Genomic DNA, 21,474 nt, shown 5'->3' on the forward strand with positions numbered 1-21,474 from the left:
TCTGGGAAAAGGGGTAAACCGTGAGTGGCAAAATTTGCAGATGACACAAAACTGCTCAAGATAGTTAAGTCCCAGGCAGACTGCGAAGAGCTACAAAGGGATCTCACTAACCTGGGTGACTGGGAAACAAAATGTATGCAGTGTAGTTGTAGCCATGTCGGTCCCAGGATATTAGAGAGACAAGGTGGGTGAGGGAATATCTTTTATTGAACCAACTTCTGTTGGTGAGAGAGACATGCTTTCAAGCTACACAGAGCTCTTCTTCAGGTCTGGGAAAGGTACTCCCAGTGTCACAGCTAAGCACAAGGTTGAACAGATAGTTTAGCCTAAGTAGTTAGCACATATTCTAAAGGACCATTCGAGGTGGAGTAACACGTTAACACCCCGGTAGTCAGAGGACAAAAAGAGGGGGTTAGTGGGTTACCGATTGTTGTAATCAGCCATAAATCCAGTGTCTTTAGTAAGACCATGGTTTTTTGAGTCTAGCAAAATGATGAATTTAAGTACCAGGCACGAAAGTGCTGTGCAGGTTTCCTTCAAGGATGAGGACTCAGAGGTTGGAGATAGAGTGATTGCTCTGTGAGAAGTGTTCACCCACAGGTGATGGGAGCGTTCATCCAAGAGTGCAGCGATTGTCTGGTCTCACCCACACCGTTGTTATTTGGGGCAGTTAGGGCACTGGAGGAGGTACATCATATGTTGTGACAGGCATGTATCAGACCCAGGGGTCTGGGCAACAAAATGGCAGGGGAAATTCACTCTTGTAATACAAAGTAGTGCACATGGGATTATGTTTTCCAAACTACACATATAAAATGATGGGGTCTAAATTAGCTGTTACCACTCAAGAGAGAGATCTTGGAGTCACTGTGGATAGTTCCCTGAAATCATCCACTCAATGTGCAGCGGCAGTCAAAAAAGCGAACAGAATATTGGGAATCATTAAGAAAAGGATAGATAATAAGACAGAAAATATCACATTGCCTCTATTTAAATCCACGGTACGCCCACATCTTGAACACTGCATGTAGTTCTGGTCACCCCATCCCAAAAAAAGATAGATTGGAATTGGTAAAGCTACAGAGAAGGACAACAAAAATTATTATTAGGGGTATGAAACAACTTCCATATGAGGAGAGATTAATAAGCCCAGGACATTTCAGGCTGAAAAAGAGATGCGTAAGAGAGAATATGACAGAGGTCTATAAAATTGTGACTAGTGTGGAGAAAGTGAATAAGGAAGTGTTATTTACTCCTTCTCATAACACAAGAACTAGAGGCCACCCAATGAAATTAATAGACAGGAGATTTAAAACAAACATAAGGAAGTATGTCTTCACACAACGCACAGTCAATCTGTGGAACCAGTTGCCAGGGGATGTTGTGAAGGCCAGAACTATAGCAGGGTTCAAAAAAGAATGAAATAAGTTCATAGAGGCTAGGTCCATCGATGGCTATTAGCCAGGATGGGCAGCAGAGACACAACTCCATGCGCTGGGTGTCCCTAAACCTCGGACTGCCAGAAGTGGGGAGTGGATGACGGGGTGGATCACTCGATAAATTGCCCTGTTCTGTTCATTCCCTCTGGGGCACCTGGCATTGGTCACTGTCAGAAGACCAGATACTGGGCTAGATGGACCATTGGTCTGACCCTGTATGGCCATTCTGAAGTAAGGGCCTTACATTATAGCACAATGGTGCACTGGGTCATTCTTTTCAAAGTTATCTGCAAGCATGATGAACTCCATGAAAGCGAGGGGGCTATAGAAAGTAAAGTACCACAGTCACTCTCCCTTTGCTTATAAGACCCATGAAACCAAATAGCTAAGGCGGTGAAAGAGTATCCATTGGATGCGTGGTTATTGTCCCCAGCTCTTCCTTCTTCAAAACACCTCCCCGAACTTTGGGGGAAGTTGGCTGTTGTCAGACAACAGGGCAGCTCTGAGTTACGAGAAGCTGAAAGAAGAGAGGAGGCTTTTCATTCTTTGTAAAACTTCCTACCAGTCACTGGACCATGCCCTCTTGGCAAGGGCTGGCTGTGTTATCTTTGTCCTCACTGAGATCCGGTGTCATGGGCTGCCTGGGACAGGAAGTGCTGAGCCGGATCACTCTCTCCTGTGGAAAGCCTTGCTGGAAGGGGTAGGGGGGCGGGGGGGCATGAGGTTTTCCTTCCAAATTGCTCCACTGGTGGGATGGATTTGCCCCACAAACAGATCACAGGGCCTGTCTGCAAAGCCAGCAGTTCCCCAGGAGTTGCCTCAGCCCCTCTGTGGAGGTTCTGGGGGCTGGTCGCCCCTGGCTCGCTGGCAGTCTGGCTCTTTGGAGTTGTGCTGCCAGGCCTTTTCCCACCGGCAGAGCACCCAAGGTCGCCCCTCGCAGGAGGATCCCGGCCACACTGGCGGTGGCGCCCCGTGTGTACGGGAACAGCCACAGATACCACCTGGCCTCTGCCGAGGCTAGAGCCACTGCCCTGGTGCGGCAAAGCCCATGTGCTGCATGTGAGACTCTCCCCCCCCCCGGAAAAGCCCTAAAATGCAGCCTATGAGGTCACAGGGAGAGAAATAAGCCTATTCCCCCAGAGCCCAGCCTCATTGCTGCAGCCCCAGCCCCTCCAGAGGGCAAACCAGGGCCGACGGGCCCCAGGCAGGGAGGGGGAGAGCTCGGCCACCATTACCCAGTCCCATCTCTCTTTGGCCCTCCAAGGCCTCACCTGTGCAGATGACGGAGACTCTGCAGCTTTGGCGGGGGGACGGGGTGGGAAGGGGCAGGGCAGGGGACAGCCACTCTGTGCTGCCTGCACCGCGTGGTAACAGGTGGAAATCCACCCCACAGCTGCAGCAGGGGGAAGGCTGGTGCTGCAGGGAGAACCCAGGGCCAAGCCACTGCATAGGAGCCATGCTGTTGCAGGGATGGGCAGGCCAGGCAGTAGGTAGAGGGAAAGGCGTCCCACGGGGAGCTGCAGGGCAGCTTCGAGTTCCCCACTGATCAGCTCCCCTCCACGGCTCACACTGCTTCCCTGGGAGGGTGTGACATCCCTTCGCACCGCAAGCCCTGACCCAGAGTACTGGCCACCGGCCACGGGTGAAGTCTACGGGACCGGAGAGCATGGTCTGTCTGCGCAAGGACAGCTACCTCATGACGAGACCACAAGAGGAGCGAGAACATTTCAGGTTTGTATTCTGTGCAGTTGGGCCAGCCGAGCCAGGCCTCAGCCCTAGCACTGCCAACGAGTGGCCCCCCTCTCTCACTGCCCCCGGCCCTCCAGCAGCTCCAGGACCAACGCCGCGCTCTGCTGGGCCTCCACCAAGAAGCTGGAGACTCTGCCGTGCGTCTGTGTGTAAAAAGAAAGTGAATTGTTTCCCACTGAAAGGGCAGCGGAACTATTTCCTCTTCCCCAGCCCCCGTCCCGGGGGTCCCCCCTCTTGCACTGTGTATATTCCCCTCATCCCAGGCGGGGTCCCTTGTCAGATGTGGATGCAGCACAGGGGAGGTACGTTTCCAGAGCCTGCCCCGCGCCCCCAGCCTGAGGCGCGAGCGCCCACAGGCCAAAGAGGGGCTTCCCGCCCAATCCATTGTAACAGCTGAACGGGCCAGCACCCTCTCCCAGCAGGCTTCCCTTGCAGTTAACGGTTCGCGCTTTGGGACAAACTCAGCAGTGATGTCAGTTACGTGTAGGGTTGCCCGGTGTCCGGTTTGCCCAGTGTCCTGTCAACAAGGGACCTTGGCGGCTCCAGTCAGCACCACTGACGGGACTGTTAAAAGTCCGGTCGGTGCAGTGGGGCTAAGGCAGGCTCCCTACCCGGCTCTGTGCAACTCCCGGGACGCGGCCAGCGTCTGCCTCTGGCTCCTAGTCAGAGGGACAGCTCTGCGCACTGCCCCCACCCCCACACCCCAACCCCCTGCCCCATCCCAGATCCCCCTCACACACCCTGAACCCCTCATTTCCGTCCCCACCCCAGAGCCTGCACCCCAGCCCAGAGCCCATACCCCCTCCCACACCCAAACCCTCTGCCTCAGACCGGAGCCCCCTCCCACACCCCAAGCTCCTGCCCCAGCCTGGAGCCCTCTCCTGAACCCCAAACCCCTTATCTCCAGCCCCACCCCAGAGCCCATACCCACAGCTGGAGTCCTCACCGCCACTCCCCCCTGCACCCCAACCCTCTGCCCCAGCCCGGTGAAAATGAGCGAGTGAGCGAGGGTGGGGGAGAGCGAGTGATGGAGGGAGGGGGATGGAGTGAGCAGGGGCATGGCCTCGGACAAGGGGAAGGGCAGGGCAAGGGTGTTCTGTTTTCTGCAAATAGAAAGTTGGCAACCCTAGTTACGTGCATGGTGTAAATGGGTTCAAAGTGGGTGTGAGTGCTAATGTGGTTAAGGCAGCTGGCCTGAATTGGGCATTTAGTGGGTGAGCAGCATGAGAAGTCACTATTGGGCGAGGTCAGATAAGCAGCGCCCTCCCCCATCCCCCCATCTCCTGATTCTTCAACACTTTCTCCCCAAAAGGGGCTCAGAGGCCTGTGGCTTTTGATGGTTCCAGCAGTAGGTAACATTTTCCAAAGCACCTAAGTGACTTAGGAGACTATGGCTCCGGATTTACACTCCTAAGTCACTTGGGACCTTTTGAAACTTGTGCCTAGCGGCTCAACAGCTTGTCACTTTCTGCAGGCCCCGGGCTCGTTTCTCTCCTCCCGTCCTGCGGGTCTCAGTTTCCCCGTGCAAGGAGCCCAGCACACAGTGGACCAGCACCGGAACAAGTGAGATTGGAAAGGAAATGAAAAACCTGTCCCTCCACAGGGCCACAGAGTATCCTCTGGTCCTTGCAGCAGGGAGTGCCACAGGATGGCTGGCGTACAAGTCGTTTCCCAGGCAGCAGGGCAATGGAGCTGGTGTGTTGGATGGCCCAACAAGCCAGGGCAAGAGATGCGGCATTTGTCTGAGCTCCCCTGATCCGGCTTCGGGAGGCTCCTGATTGCTATGGCGCCCTGAGATGCACCAGATACCACACAAGCGACACAGCCGGGCAGGGCGGCTCTGAGAAGGGGCCAGTGTTTCACTGGGATGGTGCAAGGTTGGCTGGCTGGAGTGTACTAACTGTGCTTCTCTCATACCCTTGAACTTGCCCATTGTTTTAAATTCCCGAAAGGGCAGGGGAGCAGCAGAAGAGCCCGTGCCCTACAGGGGGCAAAGAGGCAGAAGCAGTGCCCAGACTGCCCTGGGGTGGCACTGTGAATTACTCCCTGGGCTCTCTCTGGAAGGCTGAGGGACAGACTCAGTGTGCACGCCATACACGGGGCTAAGTGGGCTGCTTCCCCCTCCAGAGCAAAGAACTACTTCGTGGGGCCTTTACCCCCCAGCAGGAGCTCCTGGGCCAGCCAGGGGGCAGGAGAGAGGGTGCTGGGGACAAGAGACAGCCTGTTCCTACATCCCAGCTCTTCCCAGGCTGCCATAAGGACTACAGCACTCTGGCAGCTAGACACAAGGTTAGGCAGCCCTCAGGGTAGGGGGCCCTACGCTGGGCTCCCCCCTGGAGCAGGGATGAACTGGGGCACAGAGAGTATCCACAGGAGAGGTGTAATTCTAGCCTGCAGTGCCATTGCCTGACACATCTCTCCCCCACCGGGCAACAGCCCAGGGACAGGTGAAGGTTCAGACACATTACGCCTCCTCGGGACCCTGTGTCCCCAGCAAGGGCCTGGGGGACAACGGGAGGAGCGACCTACCTCCTTCCTGAAGGCTTCATCCGTTATATCTTTCAGGTTGGTCACCACATTGAAATAGGCACCAAACACTCCCGCTTCCAGTGCTTTAGCTGCCACCTGAATGCAAGTGTTAAAGGCATGTGTGAGGGGCTACCTGTATAGCTTACGTATGCCGGGCGGCCCCTTCCTTGCTGTAAATTGGCACGGCTCCTCCAACCTCAACAGCCTGAGGCTGATTTACACCCACAAAGATCTGGCCCAGGAAGTGGATCGTGTCCAGATACTGATACTCAGACCAACACTCCAAACTTCCCATGAGGTGGCACTTGTCAGATGTAGATCTCAAGGGAGGGGAGCATTATTGTCCCCTTCCGACGATCAACATTTTCTAAAGATGCCACTGGTTTTGGCCATCAGAACCTGCCAAAAATTTAGGCAGCTAAAATCAGTGGCTAACTTTGAACCCATTGGCTGAAGTGACTTGCCCAAACTCAGAAAATGAGCCACTGGCAGGTCCTCCACCTCTCATTCTGGCAGCCTGGCCACTGGACCTTGCTGGTACAAGACAGCAGGGGATGCGGGACAGACTCTGGGGCACTGCACTTCTGTGGCAAGTCAGAAAAATTATGGCCACCACCGGGATTTTTCCAGTGCTTGGGCAGAGAAGTGGATGGTCCAGTGGTCAGGGCGCTTGCCTGGGACTTGGGAGACGTAGGATCAGTTCCCTGCTCAATCACAAATTTCTTGGGCAGGTCACTTAGTCTCTCTAGACCTGAGTTCCCCTTATTTATTATTAGCAGTAATACCCTCCAGGGGGAGGTGAGGATTGCATTACAGATTGTAAGTGCTCAGTCTGGTGAGGGGAGTCATACAAGTACCAGTGATCGACAGACCGTTTGCTTCCTAACAACATAAACGAGAATCTGTACAAGTCCTCCCACTGCTCAAAGGCAGATTTCTTCCATTCCGCACGCCAGCTGGGCCAAACTTCTTAAAGAGCTGCGAAAGACTCGGAGCCCACTGCCAGCGCTCAGGCCAGTACCTGGAGATCTGATTTGCAAGCGAGGTTCCCATACTGAGCCATCTCTTTTAACATGGGCCACAAGGCGTTCACTTTCTCTGCCAGCGAGAAGGGGACACCTACAGCCTTCTTCAGCCCCTGCTGCATAGCAGCTGTGCGCCTGCGAAAGGCAAGACATAAAGTCAACCTGACTGCAAAAGGCAAGCAAGGAAACCATTGTGAGAAGGGGTGATATCACACCATGGACACTAGTCTGGCCAAACCATTAGGCAAATACGTTGGTTTTAGGTTCTATTTGCTCATCCAAAAATGATCCACCCTGTGATGAGTTAACAATATGCCTTTCCACAGAGCATGGGGCATACACAAAGAATGATTAACAAACACTGAAAATAGGACAAATGTCCAAAAAAATCCACCCAAACGCCCACCATTCAGGGCAACTCACTGAGTCTGCTGCCCCCATAAGAAGCCTGAGGGAAGCCAAACTTTAGCTTTGCAGTATGGTGTGAGGATTTCCTTCTCTCTCACACACACACACACAAAATGAGGGCCTGAGCCACAGCCCACTGAAGCCAATGAGAGCCCCTCCATTGACTTCAGTAGCTCTGGGTCAGGCCATTGGCTTCAGCTCATTCCAGCGGCTACCCCAGGGGATCATACGCCAGAGTTTGTATTTCAGCTCTTCACACAATACAAACTTTTCTCTCTCTTCTGGCGTGTTCTTAGGCAGCTTCATTGCATCCTGTTGAGAAACAAACAAACAAACATGCATCAGACCGAAGATGCTGGAGATGGAAGAACTATCCCAAATAAAGTACAGCTCCTTGAGCCTTCGCCCTTCCCCGCTGCCTGACCCCAGCATGGGCCTGTCTGCACAAAGGGGGAATGTTTCCATCCGGGCGGGGTGTTTATATCCCACTGCTGGCTGAAGTGACATGCCAGACACCCTCCACTGAGGACGCTGCCCTGCGGTGCACAGTAAAGTTGCCCGGCAGTTGCTTAGTTCACATCAAGCTGGGGCGGACCCTCAGTGTTGGGATGAAGAAGACAGAATTGCCCCCTTCTCTTTGCTCTTCTGCCTAGCCGAGTGCTGGTGCCAGAGGGAATCTGTCCCACTGGGCACGGAAGGACATTCCTTGGTGTGCCACCCTTCCGGTCACTCTTTGCTGCGACTCTCAGCCTGAACACCTGTGGGAACGGATGGCTCAGTGTGATGGCTGCAATGCAACCATGGGGAGCCAGAGTGCAAAACTAGTGGGGCAGGGCCCCAGGAGCAGCTCCGGGCACCCTGGGCACTCAAGCAGGCTGTGGATCTGTGAGGGGCGGGCTCACATGTTGTGCAGTGCTTTCTCTGCCCCTCGTCCCAGCCCACGTCATCCTCCCATTCAACTGGTTTGTGCTCGTTCTGTCGTGGGTCTCTTCTTGTTACGCAGCAGCACCCTGGTGTGCCCTGTACGTATCTCTGTGCAGGAAGAGTCCTTTGCTTGCCTCTCTCCTCGCAGCCTGATCCGTGGAGCCGATCTCTCGGCACAGACAAGACAGCTAAATCGTGAGAGATTTTAGGATCCGCCTTTGATGTATCCTGTAAGGTCACTGGAATGTCATCCGCATGGATTTGGTTTGTTGTATTAATTTGGCTTTGGGGCTGTTCTTAGTTAGATACAATGCACCTTTCCTGAACTCTGGCTTATCGCACTGTTTCATTTCAGAATTCAGGGCCAGGCCCTCAGCTGGTTGAACTCTGCCCAGGCTCACTGATGGAGCTGCAGGGATTCACATTAGCGGAGGATCTGGTCCTCTCTACCTGTCATTATGTCTATGCCCAGGAGACATTGGCAAGCTCAGCCCTCCACCTAAGCAGGGCTAAGTAGGAAATCTACCACAGGCAACTATCAAGTCAGCCAAAATTTTGCAGAGAGTCCCAGCATAGCTCCTTAGCTTTACCCAGAGCATCACGCTATGGGAACGACCAGGGAGAGAGCAGGCTTGCGAGCAGTCCCCAGATATAAAGGGGTGAGAAATGGAGAGACGTGTAGCTTGTGCAGTGCTTAGAAACCTCACTCACCATGTAACTGCTGAAGGCAAGTGAGTCCGTGTCCACCATGACGATCAGCTCATTCATGGCCTGATGGAACGGAGGGATCAGCTTCCTCATAACCAATTCCAGTGCCTCAAACTGACGCTTCCCGTAGGACATCAGCCCCACCATGCAGCCCAGAGCTGCCCCCTGCAAGGAGAAATGGCGAAAGCTCCATGCGCGTGCTCTCCTCCAGCCACAAGAGACATTAACCTGAGTGGATTGCCATTGCCATTCCCCCCACGACACACACACCACCATGCCCGCGACTGGGCAAAGAGCCCCCAACCTGCCCAGGGAGAGTGCAGCGAGACACTCAGATGAAGGACGAGGGATACTTGGGCACTAAAGAACCAGCCAGGAAGCGCTATTTGGAAGAGAGCTGAACGTGAAGCCAGCAGTGAGACCACGCCAGACGCAGGCGAGTGAGTACAACAGTTACCACGTATCACTTTCACTGGGCCACCCAGGAGGCTGATTTGCCACGTGCCATTGCCAAGAGGCCCACCAGCCCAGAGTGCACTCTGCACTGCCCGACAGCTGCTGGAAGGGGGCGCCTGCTCGTTACATGCACCTGGCTTCTGAGGCTTCCTCAGTGACCTCGGCCAGGTGGCTACACTGGCCCAAATGCAAAGGTATTATTTGTCAAAGGTGATGAATGTCAGGGTCTGAATGAGCTCTCCCCTGCCATCTAGTGATGGACTGGGGGAAAAGACCTCACGAGCAGGCCACATTTGCATAGACACGCCTAATCTGCCAAGGTGCTCAGCAGATGGATCTGCTTTGGGCTGTTTTGGATTAAAATTCACTTTAGTGTTGGATACGCGGTAATGAAATGTTGTTCTTATTGTACGAGAAAAGGGCAGCAAAACAGCACGTAATATGTCCTACTTGAGGGGGGTCACCCTCACTTGCTAACCACAGGTAGTGATGCCAAAGCCAAGTCGGGGGGGGGGGGAAATGGGTGTTCCTGTCTGGAGGTGTAAACTCTGTTTAAAGAGTCCTAGACGGCATCTGATCCTCCCTGTAGTGTTTAAAGATGGAGATGATTGGACTCAATGGGGAGCCTTTGTTTCATCTACAGTAGAACCTCAGAGTTACAAACACCAGAGTTATGAACTGACCAGTCAACTACACGCCTCATTTAGAACTGGAAGGGGGGAGTTTTAGCTCAGTGGTTTGAGGATTGGCTTGCTAAACCCAGGGTTGTGAGTTCAATCCTTGAGGGGGCCATTTAGGGATCTGGGCCAAAAATTGGGGATTGGTCCTGCTTTGAGCAGGGGGTTGGACTAGATGACCTCCTGAGGCCCCTTCCAACCCTGATATTCTATGATGCGGAATTAGGCAGCCGCAGAGACACACACGAAAAGCCAATACAGTTCAGTGCTGTGTTAAACGTAAAGTACTAAAAAAAAATAGAATCATAGAATCATAGAATATTAGGGTTGGAAGGGACCTCAGGAGGTCATCTAGTCCCACCCCCTGCTCAAAGCAGGACCGATCCCCAATTAAATCATCCCAGCCAGGGCTTTGTCAAGCCTGACCTTAAAAACTTCCAAGGAAGGGGATTCCACCACCTCCCTAGGTAACGCATTCCAGTGTTTCACCACCCTCCTAGTGAAAAAGTTTTTCCTAATATCCAACCTAAATCTCCCCCACTGCAACTTGAGACCATTACTCCTTGTTCTGTCATCTGCTATCACTGAGAACAGTCTAGATCCATCCTGGTTGGAACCCCCTTTCAGGTAGTTAAAAGCAGCTATCAAATCCCCCCTCATTCTTCTCTTCCGTAGACTAAACAATCCCCGTTCCCTCAGCCTCTACTCATAACTCATGTGTTCCAGACCCCTAATCATTTTTGTTGCCCTTCACTGGACTCTTTCCAATTTCTCCACATCCTTCTTGTAGCGTGGGGCCCAAAACTGGACACAGTACTCCAGATGAGGCCTCACCAGTGTCGAATAGAGGGGAACGATCACGTCCCTCGATCTGCTGGCAGATCTGCAGTGTTCTGCAGTTCCATCATTTGGCCTGCTCCTTAGTTTTTAAGGTCAGGCTTGACAAAGCCCTGGCTGGGATGATTTAGTCGGGGATCGGTCCTGCTTGGAGCAGGGGGTGGGACTAGGTGACCTCCTCAGGTCCCTTCCAACCCTGATGTTCTATGATTCTAACACAGCAGCTAGGGGGAGCAGCCCGTGGCAAGCAGAAGGGGGGGAGCCAGCAGAGACAGCGGTGAACAGTGGCAAAGGTGGCAGCAAGCAGCGGCGAGAACAATGGCTGCAAGTGAGCAGCAGCAGAGGCCTCTTAGAGTCACCCGGGGCAGTGTGTAGTTTTCCAGATGGGGGCTCGAGCCAGTTCTGGTGTGCATTGTTAAAGAGATTCCCCTAGATAGTGACCCCAGCCCCTGTTGCTGCCAACACCCCCTGGCAGACGAGCTACAGCAGGGGTTCTCAAACTGGGGGTCGGGACTCCTCAGGAGGTCGCAGGGTATTACATGGGGGGTCATGAGCTGTCAGCCTCCACCCCGAACCCTGCTTTGCATCCAGCATTTATAATGGTGTTAAATATATTTAAAAGTGTTTTAATTTATAACGGGGGGTCGCACTCTGAGGCTTGCTATGGGAAAGGGGTCACCAGTACAAAAGTTTGAGAACCCCGGGGCTACAGTTTCTCCTACTACTCACTTGTGGATAATGTCAGGGTTTCACTTAGAGTGGGCTCCCACCCCATCCAGGGCAGGCTCTCCACCCCGCTGGGAAGCAGTCGCCCTGCTGTAACACAGGAGAGCCAAGCGCGAACCTACCAGAGCAGACATTGCTGCAGACACCGATCCTCCCCCAGGAGCTGCTGACCTCGCACCAACGGCACGCACGAACGTGTGGAGAGACTTGGACACCAAGCCTCCGTCTGCCTGGCCGCTCTGCACCAGGTACCTGCCAACAGCAAATCAGGAGGAACTCAGCCCTTCCCTGCTCCAGGCCAGAGTGTCAAGCAACTGCAGGGAAGCCAGGCTCTCTGAGCAGCCCCAGCCATGCTCCGACGGCTCTTCCCAGCATGCCCTGATAATTCCTTTACCAGAAACCGGAACTGGGGTCCCATGTGGCACCCTCAGGCCTAGACCATCACAGCCAGGAGCTGCATTGAATTCACTGGGCCTTTCGGGGCTATATCTGTGGAGAGAAACTCCACCCCAGTTTGGGAAATGGAAACCAGCAGCAGCCTATCCTGAAGGAGAACTGCTTATTCCAGGGCCTGCGTGGGGAGCCCTTAGTGGAGACACTTCTGGCAGGAGGGATCGTTCCTCTCTCCTGCAACGCATGAACCATAACCACAAAAATCCAACTCTTCCCCTTTAAAAATCCCCTCCACTGCTCTGAGCAGAGGCGTCTCGGAGCTGGCAGCAGTGCCGTGAAATGAGAAGAGCTGCTCTTCAGGGCAGAGAAGGGACTGGGCACTGCCACTTGCCAAGGCATCCTTCCCCAACCCCATGGGGAATGACCATGCTGCTCTTCTCAGGGGACAGCCACCAGCTGGGCTCAGCCTACAATGGCCAATGATGAGTGAGGGTGGGAGGGAGGCCAGTGGAGGGTATCCAGCTACAGAACAGTCCTCCAGAGTCTGACCAGCTCTAGGAAACGTTGCAAACCCTTCCTCTTGGAAACAGCCCTTCCACAATAAACCAGAGACTCCATGAAGTCCTCTAGGAACTTTGCTCTTGCTAATGACTTTACATGCAAGGTGCTAGATACTATGGTGAAGGGAAGCAGCATACAACCCTGCAGGTGTGTCTGCACTGCGATTGGCAGGTGTGAGTGCAGCACGTGTAGACACCCACGCTGGCTAAACTGGATATGCAGTGGCATGTTAAGCCAGGGTATGCTGATTGCTAAGCAAACCCTGGATGCTCCTGATGGTGCTGTCTAAACCCAGCACTTCATTGTCCAGTACTAGAACTCGGCAGACACTGGAATTTCTTGCCTGTGGGAAATTCTGACATTATGAAGAAAAAAAACGTTCTGAATTAGAACAAAAAGCCAAAATTTTGAAATTTCCTATGAAATCAAAATTCTGAAAAAGTTTGATTTGGGACCACTGAAAAGTTTCATTTCAATAAAGTCAGATTGTTTTGTTTCAATAAGGTAAAAATGTGTCATTTTGACAGTGTTTCATTTTATTTTTAACATATGTTATATATAAATATGTCAACTATTAAGTGTAACATACATTATATTTTATTAAAAACTTAAAGTCAAAACAAAATTAAAGTGATAAAGTTGAACCAAAACTTTTTTACCTTATCTAAATGAAACATTTCAGGGTTAGTGAAACAAAATGAGAAAATCAAAGCGATTCTTTTTGACTTTTTCCCATTAAAAATGTTGTTGAAATCAACGTTTCATTGGGCAGCCAGGAGCATTTTAAACCCTGTAGGAACACAAATGAGTTCCTAATGGCATCCCAGGAAGACTGTGCTACTTTGGGATCTGAGCAACAGTAAATTGAGTCACCAGCTATTCTCCTGGGCTACAAACAAGGAGAGTGACAAAAAAAATGGACAAGGTGTCCATACTCAATAATGCGCTCCTGGGGGTTAAATGGAGACAAGGAATCCAGGCCCAGCCGGCTGACTACCTGAAATGAAGAAAGACACATTCATCAAGGCAAAGTCAACATATTAGCCTTGCTCACTTCTAGGGGAGAATATTCAGTTCCAGGGCTCATCGGATGGCCAGGAATTCCGAGCGAGTGATTTGATGTAAATATCCAGCCAGTAAGGACTGGCCTCACTTGGGACACTTGGGTCATGTACACGTTTCTAAAAATCAATGTTAAGTTTTTACAAGGAACAGTATCAAAGCTAGTAACCTACAATTGGTTCCAGCCATGAGTATGTTCTGATATCCATCCAAGCTGTCCATCACCATCCTCATCATCATCATCGTAATTAACTAACTCTTATCTAGGGATTTTCACCCACCCTATTCAAAATGCCTTAGCAAGACATTAACCCGAAGTGTGATATCAGAGCTAAACAAAACTGGTCCTTTTTGGTTCTAACGAAGCGTGACATGGCATTTGAAATACAGCACCATGTCTTTAAAACCCTGAAAGCTGATTCATTTTCCCTTTGTATATTATTTTTAAAGGGCACCATACATCATGATACCTACCACGTGGAAAATGAATTATCCCGTGGGCCAAGGAAACAGTTGCCACTTGGGTAAGGCTCTGGGAAGCTCCTGTGGAGTTTTAATAAACCCAATACACACAGAAATAGATTCCTTAAGGACATTAAGCAGGTTGCTTTCCCACACAGCACTTCTCCAACCTCCCAAGTCACTGAACATCCCTTTGGAACCTAACCCAATGAATGCTGTCTCATTCACAGCAATAAGTCCTTCTTCAGAATGTCACTGGGAGTTTTATCTGCCTCAGGGGCTTGGTTTGGTTTCTGAGCAAGGGAATAAATAGGAACCTCCAAATCTTTCATATTCTCTGGTGGGAAAGGAAAAGACAGATCTGATTTTGCTCCATTGCTTTTTGCCTGACCCTCTGTGACCCTCTGTGCCCCAAAACAACACCCTGGCACTCCCATATTCACCACTGTCATATAATTAGGCTATGTTTTGTACAAAGTATGCGTTGTGAGGTATCATTCTAAAAGTCTTGATCTGTTGAACATTAATATCCGGTTGGATTGTATGTGTTGTCATTGTATGGGAAGTTATGAAGTTTTGCTGTGTGTGTGTTATTGAAATATGTTGTGAGGCTGGGAACACCCACAACCAGCCTTTCAGGTACAACAATGAAGAAGCCAGACAGTATTAATGGCCCCATTAAGGGGAATCCACACGCTCAGGGACTATCTCAGGAATTGTTTACGATGGAGGTTTCCCAGAGGGATCACGTGTAGGCAATGGAAGATGCTTGACCAGGGGCCAGGGGAGAGTGGAGCGGAACCCCATGTCATGAGCAAAGATCTTTCTAGCAAGGTGGAAGAAGCTATAAAAGAGGGGAAGTGACATCATCACTTGGCCTCACTCCCCTTGCAACTGAACACCTGGAAACACCTTAGGAACAAAGACTGAACTGGAAAAGGAGGTCTCACGTGGGACAGAAGAATTCCAGCCTGCGTATGTAAAAGCTGTAACCTGCTTGTACGAGCTAACAGGGTGAGACACCGCTTGATTCAAACCCTACCTAGTTTATAAAGCTTAGATTGCATTTTTGTTTTATTTCTTATGTGACCCGCTTTGATCTGTACGCTCAGTACTTATAATCACTTAAAATCTATCTTTCTGCAGTTGAGACATTTGTTTTGTATATTTTTACCTAAAACAGTGTGTTTTGCTAGAAGTGCTTGGGGAATCTGCTCAGGAATAAAAACTGGTGCATGGTCCTCTCCACACTGAGAGAGGGGAGGACTGGGTAATAAACTTATACTGGTCGGGCCTTTGACCAGGGCAAGAAGGTACAGCTCTGGGGTCCTAGGCGGTGGAGCTGGGGGAAGCTGTCTGGGGCCTCTCCGTTGTTAATTCATGAGTGGCTGAGGAGAAGCATTCATGTCACTGCAGCTGGGTGTGTCCCTGCCTGTGTAGATGTTTGTGTGAGTGTAAGACCGGGAGCAGTCTGCAGCTTGTCACAGCCTCACAGTGTGAGATGGGGCCCAGATTGGTATGTCAGAGGGCTCAGCAGTACCCCAGTTCCAGGTTGCACCCCAGGGAAACCCATCACACCCTTTCACAGGCAAGAAGCTGCCAGCTCAGCTGCTATCATTTGCAGTTCCCTCCAGGGAAAGATTTCTGAGCAGGGATGTCAATGGGCGTTGGCCTTACCAGTCTGATTTTCTGTTCCTCCTCCAGGATGAAGAGGTTTTCTTTCTGAATGTAATACTCTGCTGCATCAAGCATGGCCTTCTTGGGGACAAGCCCCACCAACTGGGAGCCCACCACAGGCAGGCTCAGCTCCTGCAAACAAGGACTAGCATTTAACAGCCCTTTAGCATTACAGCCTCCCTGCCTGGCCACCTCTCCCACTGCCCCCGACTCTTGATCCGCGCCAAGGGGTGCACCAGACTCAAGCAGGCCCCTTCCCATTCTAGGGGTTGGGACTCATAGTCAGAGATCTCACTTTGCTGGTCCTTCCTGCTGCTGTTTGGACCCAGCCAACTGACCCCTCAGTCCCATCCGCAGCACACAGGGTCTGCGCAGCTGGTCACCTGCTCGCCTCCTCGCCCCCAGTTCTACAGCAGTGGGACCTTAATGTCACCACGGGGGCCTGCTGCCACCACGCCCCTCACTCCAAGGGGTAGACATCCCAGTGTGCCTGGTGCTTATGGGGAAATGCCAAGGAAGGCTGTACAGGGGAGGGAGGGAGTGGGCTGGCTGGCTGGCTCCCTAAGGGATAAGAAGTGGGTGTACACCATTTAGCAGCCTCCTGAAAACATGAGAGGAGGAGAGGATAGCTGGCAACTCACCAAACGAGGCCATCTGGACTCCCTCCCGAAAGGCACTGAAGGTAGGGTACAGAAGCAGAGGGGAGCCCACAAATAGCCTTGGGGTCCAGGGTGTTCCCTGTATAGGCTCACACATCTTAAGCCTAGGCCAACAAACTTGGCCATGCCGCTGTCCCATGCCACGTGACTGCCAGCACGGAGGGGACGGTGCAGCAGCTGGCACGTCTCATGAGGCACACATTCCTGCTCCCTTAATGCCTTAAGTATGGAGGGTAGGTTGTGGCTCCCTGTGTATTCACACACACACCTCCTACAAGACAAGCTCTCATGCCATAGGTGCGAGAACTTTCTCCTTCTCCACCAGCCACGGGCAATTTGACTGTAATTTTACTTCTCTGAAGGAGGCTGGTTGCGCTGGGTAAAGCTGCTTCAAACTTGCATAGCACCTGTGCAACTCACCCGGGCATCTTTGCAGACCTCCTCATAGACTGTGTGGAGGGAGGTGATTTCAAAGTCCAGCAGGTTTGTAGAAACCTGGGCAATATTCTCCTCATCCAAGTACCAGCCCATGCCTTGGACCTTCTTCAAACGCCCCGGCTGCAAAGAACAACACACTTCAGAGCTGTGGTGGCTGACAAGCCAACTCAACCCTGGGAATAAGTCTGTGAGAGAGAAAGCATTCTGCAGATGAGGGGAACTGACTGATACACAACTGGAGGCCACTAGCCCACATATTTGGGTTTGCTGATGACCCAGAAGTAACAGCAGCCAGATATTGTACTATGAAGGAAGAAGAGTCCCTACTGATAACGGATAAAGTTGCCTTCATATTTACTTGTACAGATTTAATGGTGTGGGACTGTGACCCTTACCAACTCTCCTCTAGTTATTTGTTCTGCTCCATAGGTTTGCATGGGGCCTTGCATACTAATAGAAATGGCAGGTCCCTGCTCTAAGGAACTTACAGGCTAAAGACGGTGTGCACAGATAAGAACCTAACAACATAAGAACGGCCATAGTGGGTCAGACCAAAGGTCCATCTAGCCCAGTATCCTGTCTTCTGACAGTGGCCAATACCAGGTGCCCCAGAGAGAATGAACAAAACAAGGAATTATCAAGTGATCCATCCCCTGTCACCCATTCCCACCTTCTGGCAAACAGAGGCTAGGGACACCATCCATGTCCATCCTAGCTAATAGCCATTGATGGACCTAACCTCCATGAACTTATCTAGTTCTTTTTTGAATCCTGTTATAGTCTTGGCTTTCACAACATCCTCTGGCAAAGAGTTCCACAGATTGACAGTGTGTTGTATGAAAAAATGCTTCCTTTTGTTTTTTTTAAATCTGTTCCGTATTAATTTCATTCGGTGACCCCTAATTCTTGTGTTATGAGACGGAGTAAATAACACTTCCTTATTTACTTTCTCCACACCAGTCATGATTTTATAGACCTCTGTCATCTCCCCTAGTAGTCTCTTTTCCAAGCTGAAAAGTCCCAGTCTTATTAATCTCTCCTCAGATGACAGCTATTCCATACCCCTAATCATTTTTGTTGCCCTTTTCTGAAACTTTTCCAGTTCCAAAATATCTTTTTTGAGATGGGACGACCACATCTGCACGCAATATTCAAGATGTGGGAGTGGCATGGATTTATATAGAGGCAATATGATATTTTCTATCTTATTATCTATCCCTTTCTTAATGAGTCTCAACATTCTGTTCGCTTTTTTGACTGCCGCTGCACATTGAGTGGTTGTTTTCAGAAAACTATCCACAATGACTCCAAGATCTCTCTTTTGAGTGGTAACAGCTAATTTAGACCCCATCATTTTATAGCTATAGTTGGGATTATGTTTTCCAATGTGCATTACTTTGCACTAATCAACATTGAATTTCATCTGCCATTTTGTTGCCCAGTCACCCAGTTTTGTGAGATCCTTTTGTAGCTGTTCGCAGTCTGCCTGGGACTTAACTATCTTGAGGAGTTTTGTATGATCTGCAAATTTTGCCACTCACTGTTTACCCCTTTTTCCAGATCATTTATGAATATGTTGAATAGCACTGGGCCCAGTACAGACCCCTGGGGGACACCACTATTTACCTCTCTTCATTCTGAAAACTGACCTTTATTCCTACCCTTTGTTTCCTATTTTTAACCTGTTACCAATCCATGAGAGCGCCTTCCCTCTTATCCCGTGGCAGCTTACTTTGCTTAAGAGCCTTTGGTGAGAGACCTTGTCACAGGCTTTCTGAAAATCTAAGTTCACTATATCCACTGGATCCTCCTTTGTCCACATGTTTGTTGATCCCCTCAAAGAATTCTAGTAGATTGGTGAGGCATGATTTCCCTTTACAAAACCCATGTTGACTCTCCCCCAACAAATTATGTTCATCTATGTGTCTGAAAATTTTCTTTACTATCGTTTCAACCAGTTTGCCCAGTACTGAAGTCAGGCTTATCAGCCTGTAATTGCCGGGATCATCTCTGGAGCCCTTTTTTAAAAATTGGTGTCACATTAGCTATCCTCCAGTCATTTGGTACAGAAGCAGATTTAAATGATAGGTTACAGAAGACAGTGAGTAGTCCTGTAATTTCACATTTGAGTTCCTTCAGAACTCTTGGGTGAATACCATCTGGACCTGGTGACTTATTGCTGTTTAATTTATCAATTTGGCCCAAAACCTCCTCTAATGACACCTCAATGTGGGACAGTTCCTCAGATTTGTCACCTAAAAAGAATGGCTTAGGTTTGGGAATCTCCCTCATATCCTCAGCTGTGACGACGGATGCAAAGAATTCATTTAGTTTCTCTGCAATGGCCTTATCGTCCTTGAGTGCTCCTTTAGCATCTCCATCGTCCAGTGGCCCCTGTCATAAATAGAAAGGGAAGGGTAAACCCCTTTAAAATCCCTCCTGGCCAGAGGAAAAATCCTCTCACCTGTAAAGGGTTAAGAAGCTAAAGGTAACCTCGCTGGCACCTGACCAAAATGACCAATGAGGAGACAAGATACTTTCAAAAGCTGGGAGGAGGGAGAAAAACAAAGGGTCTGGGTCTGTCTATATGCTGCTTTTGCCGGGGACAGAATAGGAATGGAGTCTTAGAACTTTTAGTAAGTAATCTAGCTAGGTATGTGTTAGATTATGATTTCTTTAGATGGCTGAGAAAAGAACTGTGCTGAATAGAATGACTATTCCTGTCTGTGTATCTTTTTTGTAACTTAAGGTTTTGCCTAGAGGGATTCTCTATGTTTTGAATCTAATTACCCTGTAAGGTATCTACCATCCTGATTTTACAGAGGTGATTCCTTTAGTTCTATTAAAAGTCTTCTTGTAAGAAAACTGAATGCTTTTTCATTGTTCTAAGATCCAAGGATTTGGGTCTGTGGTCACCTATGCAAATTGGTGAGGATTTTTACCAAACCTTCCCCAGGAAGTGGGGTGCAAGGGTTGGGAGGAAAGACGTGTCCAAACTACGTTTACCCAGTAAACCCAGTTAAAGTTTGGTGGTGGCAGTGGAAATTCCAAGGGAAAGGGTAAAATTAATTTGTACCTTGGGGAAGTTTTAACCTAAGCTGGTAAAAGTAAGCTTAGGAGGTTTTCATGCAGGTCCCCACATCTGTACCCTAGAGTTCAGAGTGGGGAAGGAACCTTGACAGCCCCACTGGTTCTTTAACAGGCTTCCTGCTTCTCATTTACTTACAAAAAAATTTGCTCTTACTTTTTGAGTCTTTAGCTAGCTGTTCTTCAAATTATTTTTTGGCCTTCCTAATTATATTTTTACACTTAACTTGCCAGAGTTTTTTCTCCTTTCTATTTTCCTCACTAGGCTTTAACTTCTACTTTTTAAAGGATGCCATTTTGCCTCTCACTGCTTCTTTTACTTTGTTGTTTAGTCACGGTGGCACTTTTTTGTTCTCTTACTATGTTTTTTAATTTGGGGTATACATTTAAGTTGAGCCTCTGTTATGGTGTCTTTAAAAATTTTCCACGCAGCTTACAGGGATTTCACTTTTTTCGCTGAATCTTTTACTTTCTGTTTAACTAACTTCCTCATTTTTGTGGTCCCCCTTTCTGAAATTAAATGCTACTGTGGTGGGATACTGTGGTGTTTTCCCTGCCACAGGGATGTTAAATTTAATTATATCATAGTCACTGTTACCAAGCAGTCCAGCTATATTCACCTCTTGGACCAGATCCTGTGCTCTCCTTAGGACTAAATCAAGAATTGCCTCTCCCCTTGTGGGTTCTAACTAGCTCTTCCAAGAAGCAGTCGTTTAAGATGTCAAGAAACTTTATCTCTGCAGCCCCTCCTGAGGTGACATGTACCCAGTCAATATGGGGATAGTTGAAATCCCCAATTATTATTGAGTTTTTTTATTTTAATAGCCTCTCTAATCTCCCTGAGCATTTCACCGTCACTATCACCATCCTGGTCAGGTGGTCAGTAATATACCCCTAGTTCTAGATTCTTATTATTCGAGCATGGAATTACTATCCATAGAGATTCTATGGTACAGTTTGGGAATCCCCTGGCTGTAGTCAGACATGCTGGGCTCAGTGGTTCCATGTTACGTCTGCTCTGCCCAGACTATGCATTCCAGTACAATATTCTGCAGTGCATTTTTGCGTTACGCTAACAAAGACCTTAAGCTCTCCTGCCAGACTGACTGAGGGTATTTCCACACGGCGCTAGGCACTAGTGACTGCAGCATACGTAGACACGCCTGAGGCAGCTTTCATCTAGCTAGAGAACAATAGCAGGGAAGTGGCAGCAGCATAGACTGCACAAGCCCATGCGGGAGGCTGGATATGTACGTCAGTGGCTAACCCATGCTGCTCAGCTACACTGCTATGGGTACCCACACTATCTAGACCAAAGCGAGCTTGGGTTTGTCTTCACATGCTGCATTGCAGTGTAGACAGACCCACAGCCTAGCTCCAGCAAACAGGTGTTTTATGCTGAAAGCAACCTGGCCAGAGACCAGTAACGTTTCCCCCAACAAAAAATCAAACAAACAAACAAGTGCATCCTGTTTTATTTATGGTGACAGCCTCGGTGTCCAGCCTCCCATTGCTCAGCCCCAGAAACCCACCCTCAATCTCCTTCCAGATGGATCCCTCTAATCGCCTGCTCAGATACACTCCCATCCTGTGGAGCACTAGATTCCCACTGTCAGACAAGGGAGTCCATCCTGAAATCTCTCCTGTCTGTGAGCTC

The 21,474-nt window shown here is 49.9% G+C and overlaps 1 protein-coding gene across 1 annotated transcript in view; it reads right to left on the bottom strand.

Moving 5' to 3' along the window:
- Positions 1-3,115: 3,115 nt before the first annotated feature.
- The window catches only part of FTCD (formimidoyltransferase cyclodeaminase), a 40,965-nt gene continuing 22,606 nt past the window's right edge, over positions 3,116-21,474 (bottom strand). Inside the window, exons 6-14 of the mRNA XM_007066686.3 lie at positions 16,713-16,850; positions 15,634-15,765; positions 13,368-13,429; positions 11,601-11,730; positions 8,786-8,947; positions 7,419-7,462; positions 6,739-6,877; positions 5,718-5,813; positions 3,116-3,331 (exon numbers count right to left, since the gene is read on the bottom strand). Coding sequence (XP_007066748.2) covers positions 3,245-3,331; positions 5,718-5,813; positions 6,739-6,877; positions 7,419-7,462; positions 8,786-8,947; positions 11,601-11,730; positions 13,368-13,429; positions 15,634-15,765; positions 16,713-16,850 — 990 coding nt within the window. The 3' untranslated portion in view covers positions 3,116-3,244. The remainder of the gene's footprint in view (positions 3,332-5,717; positions 5,814-6,738; positions 6,878-7,418; positions 7,463-8,785; positions 8,948-11,600; positions 11,731-13,367; positions 13,430-15,633; positions 15,766-16,712; positions 16,851-21,474) is intronic.

This window comes from Chelonia mydas, chromosome 11, assembly GCF_015237465.2.
Source record: "Chelonia mydas isolate rCheMyd1 chromosome 11, rCheMyd1.pri.v2, whole genome shotgun sequence".
Lineage (NCBI taxonomy): Eukaryota > Metazoa > Chordata > Testudines > Cheloniidae > Chelonia > Chelonia mydas.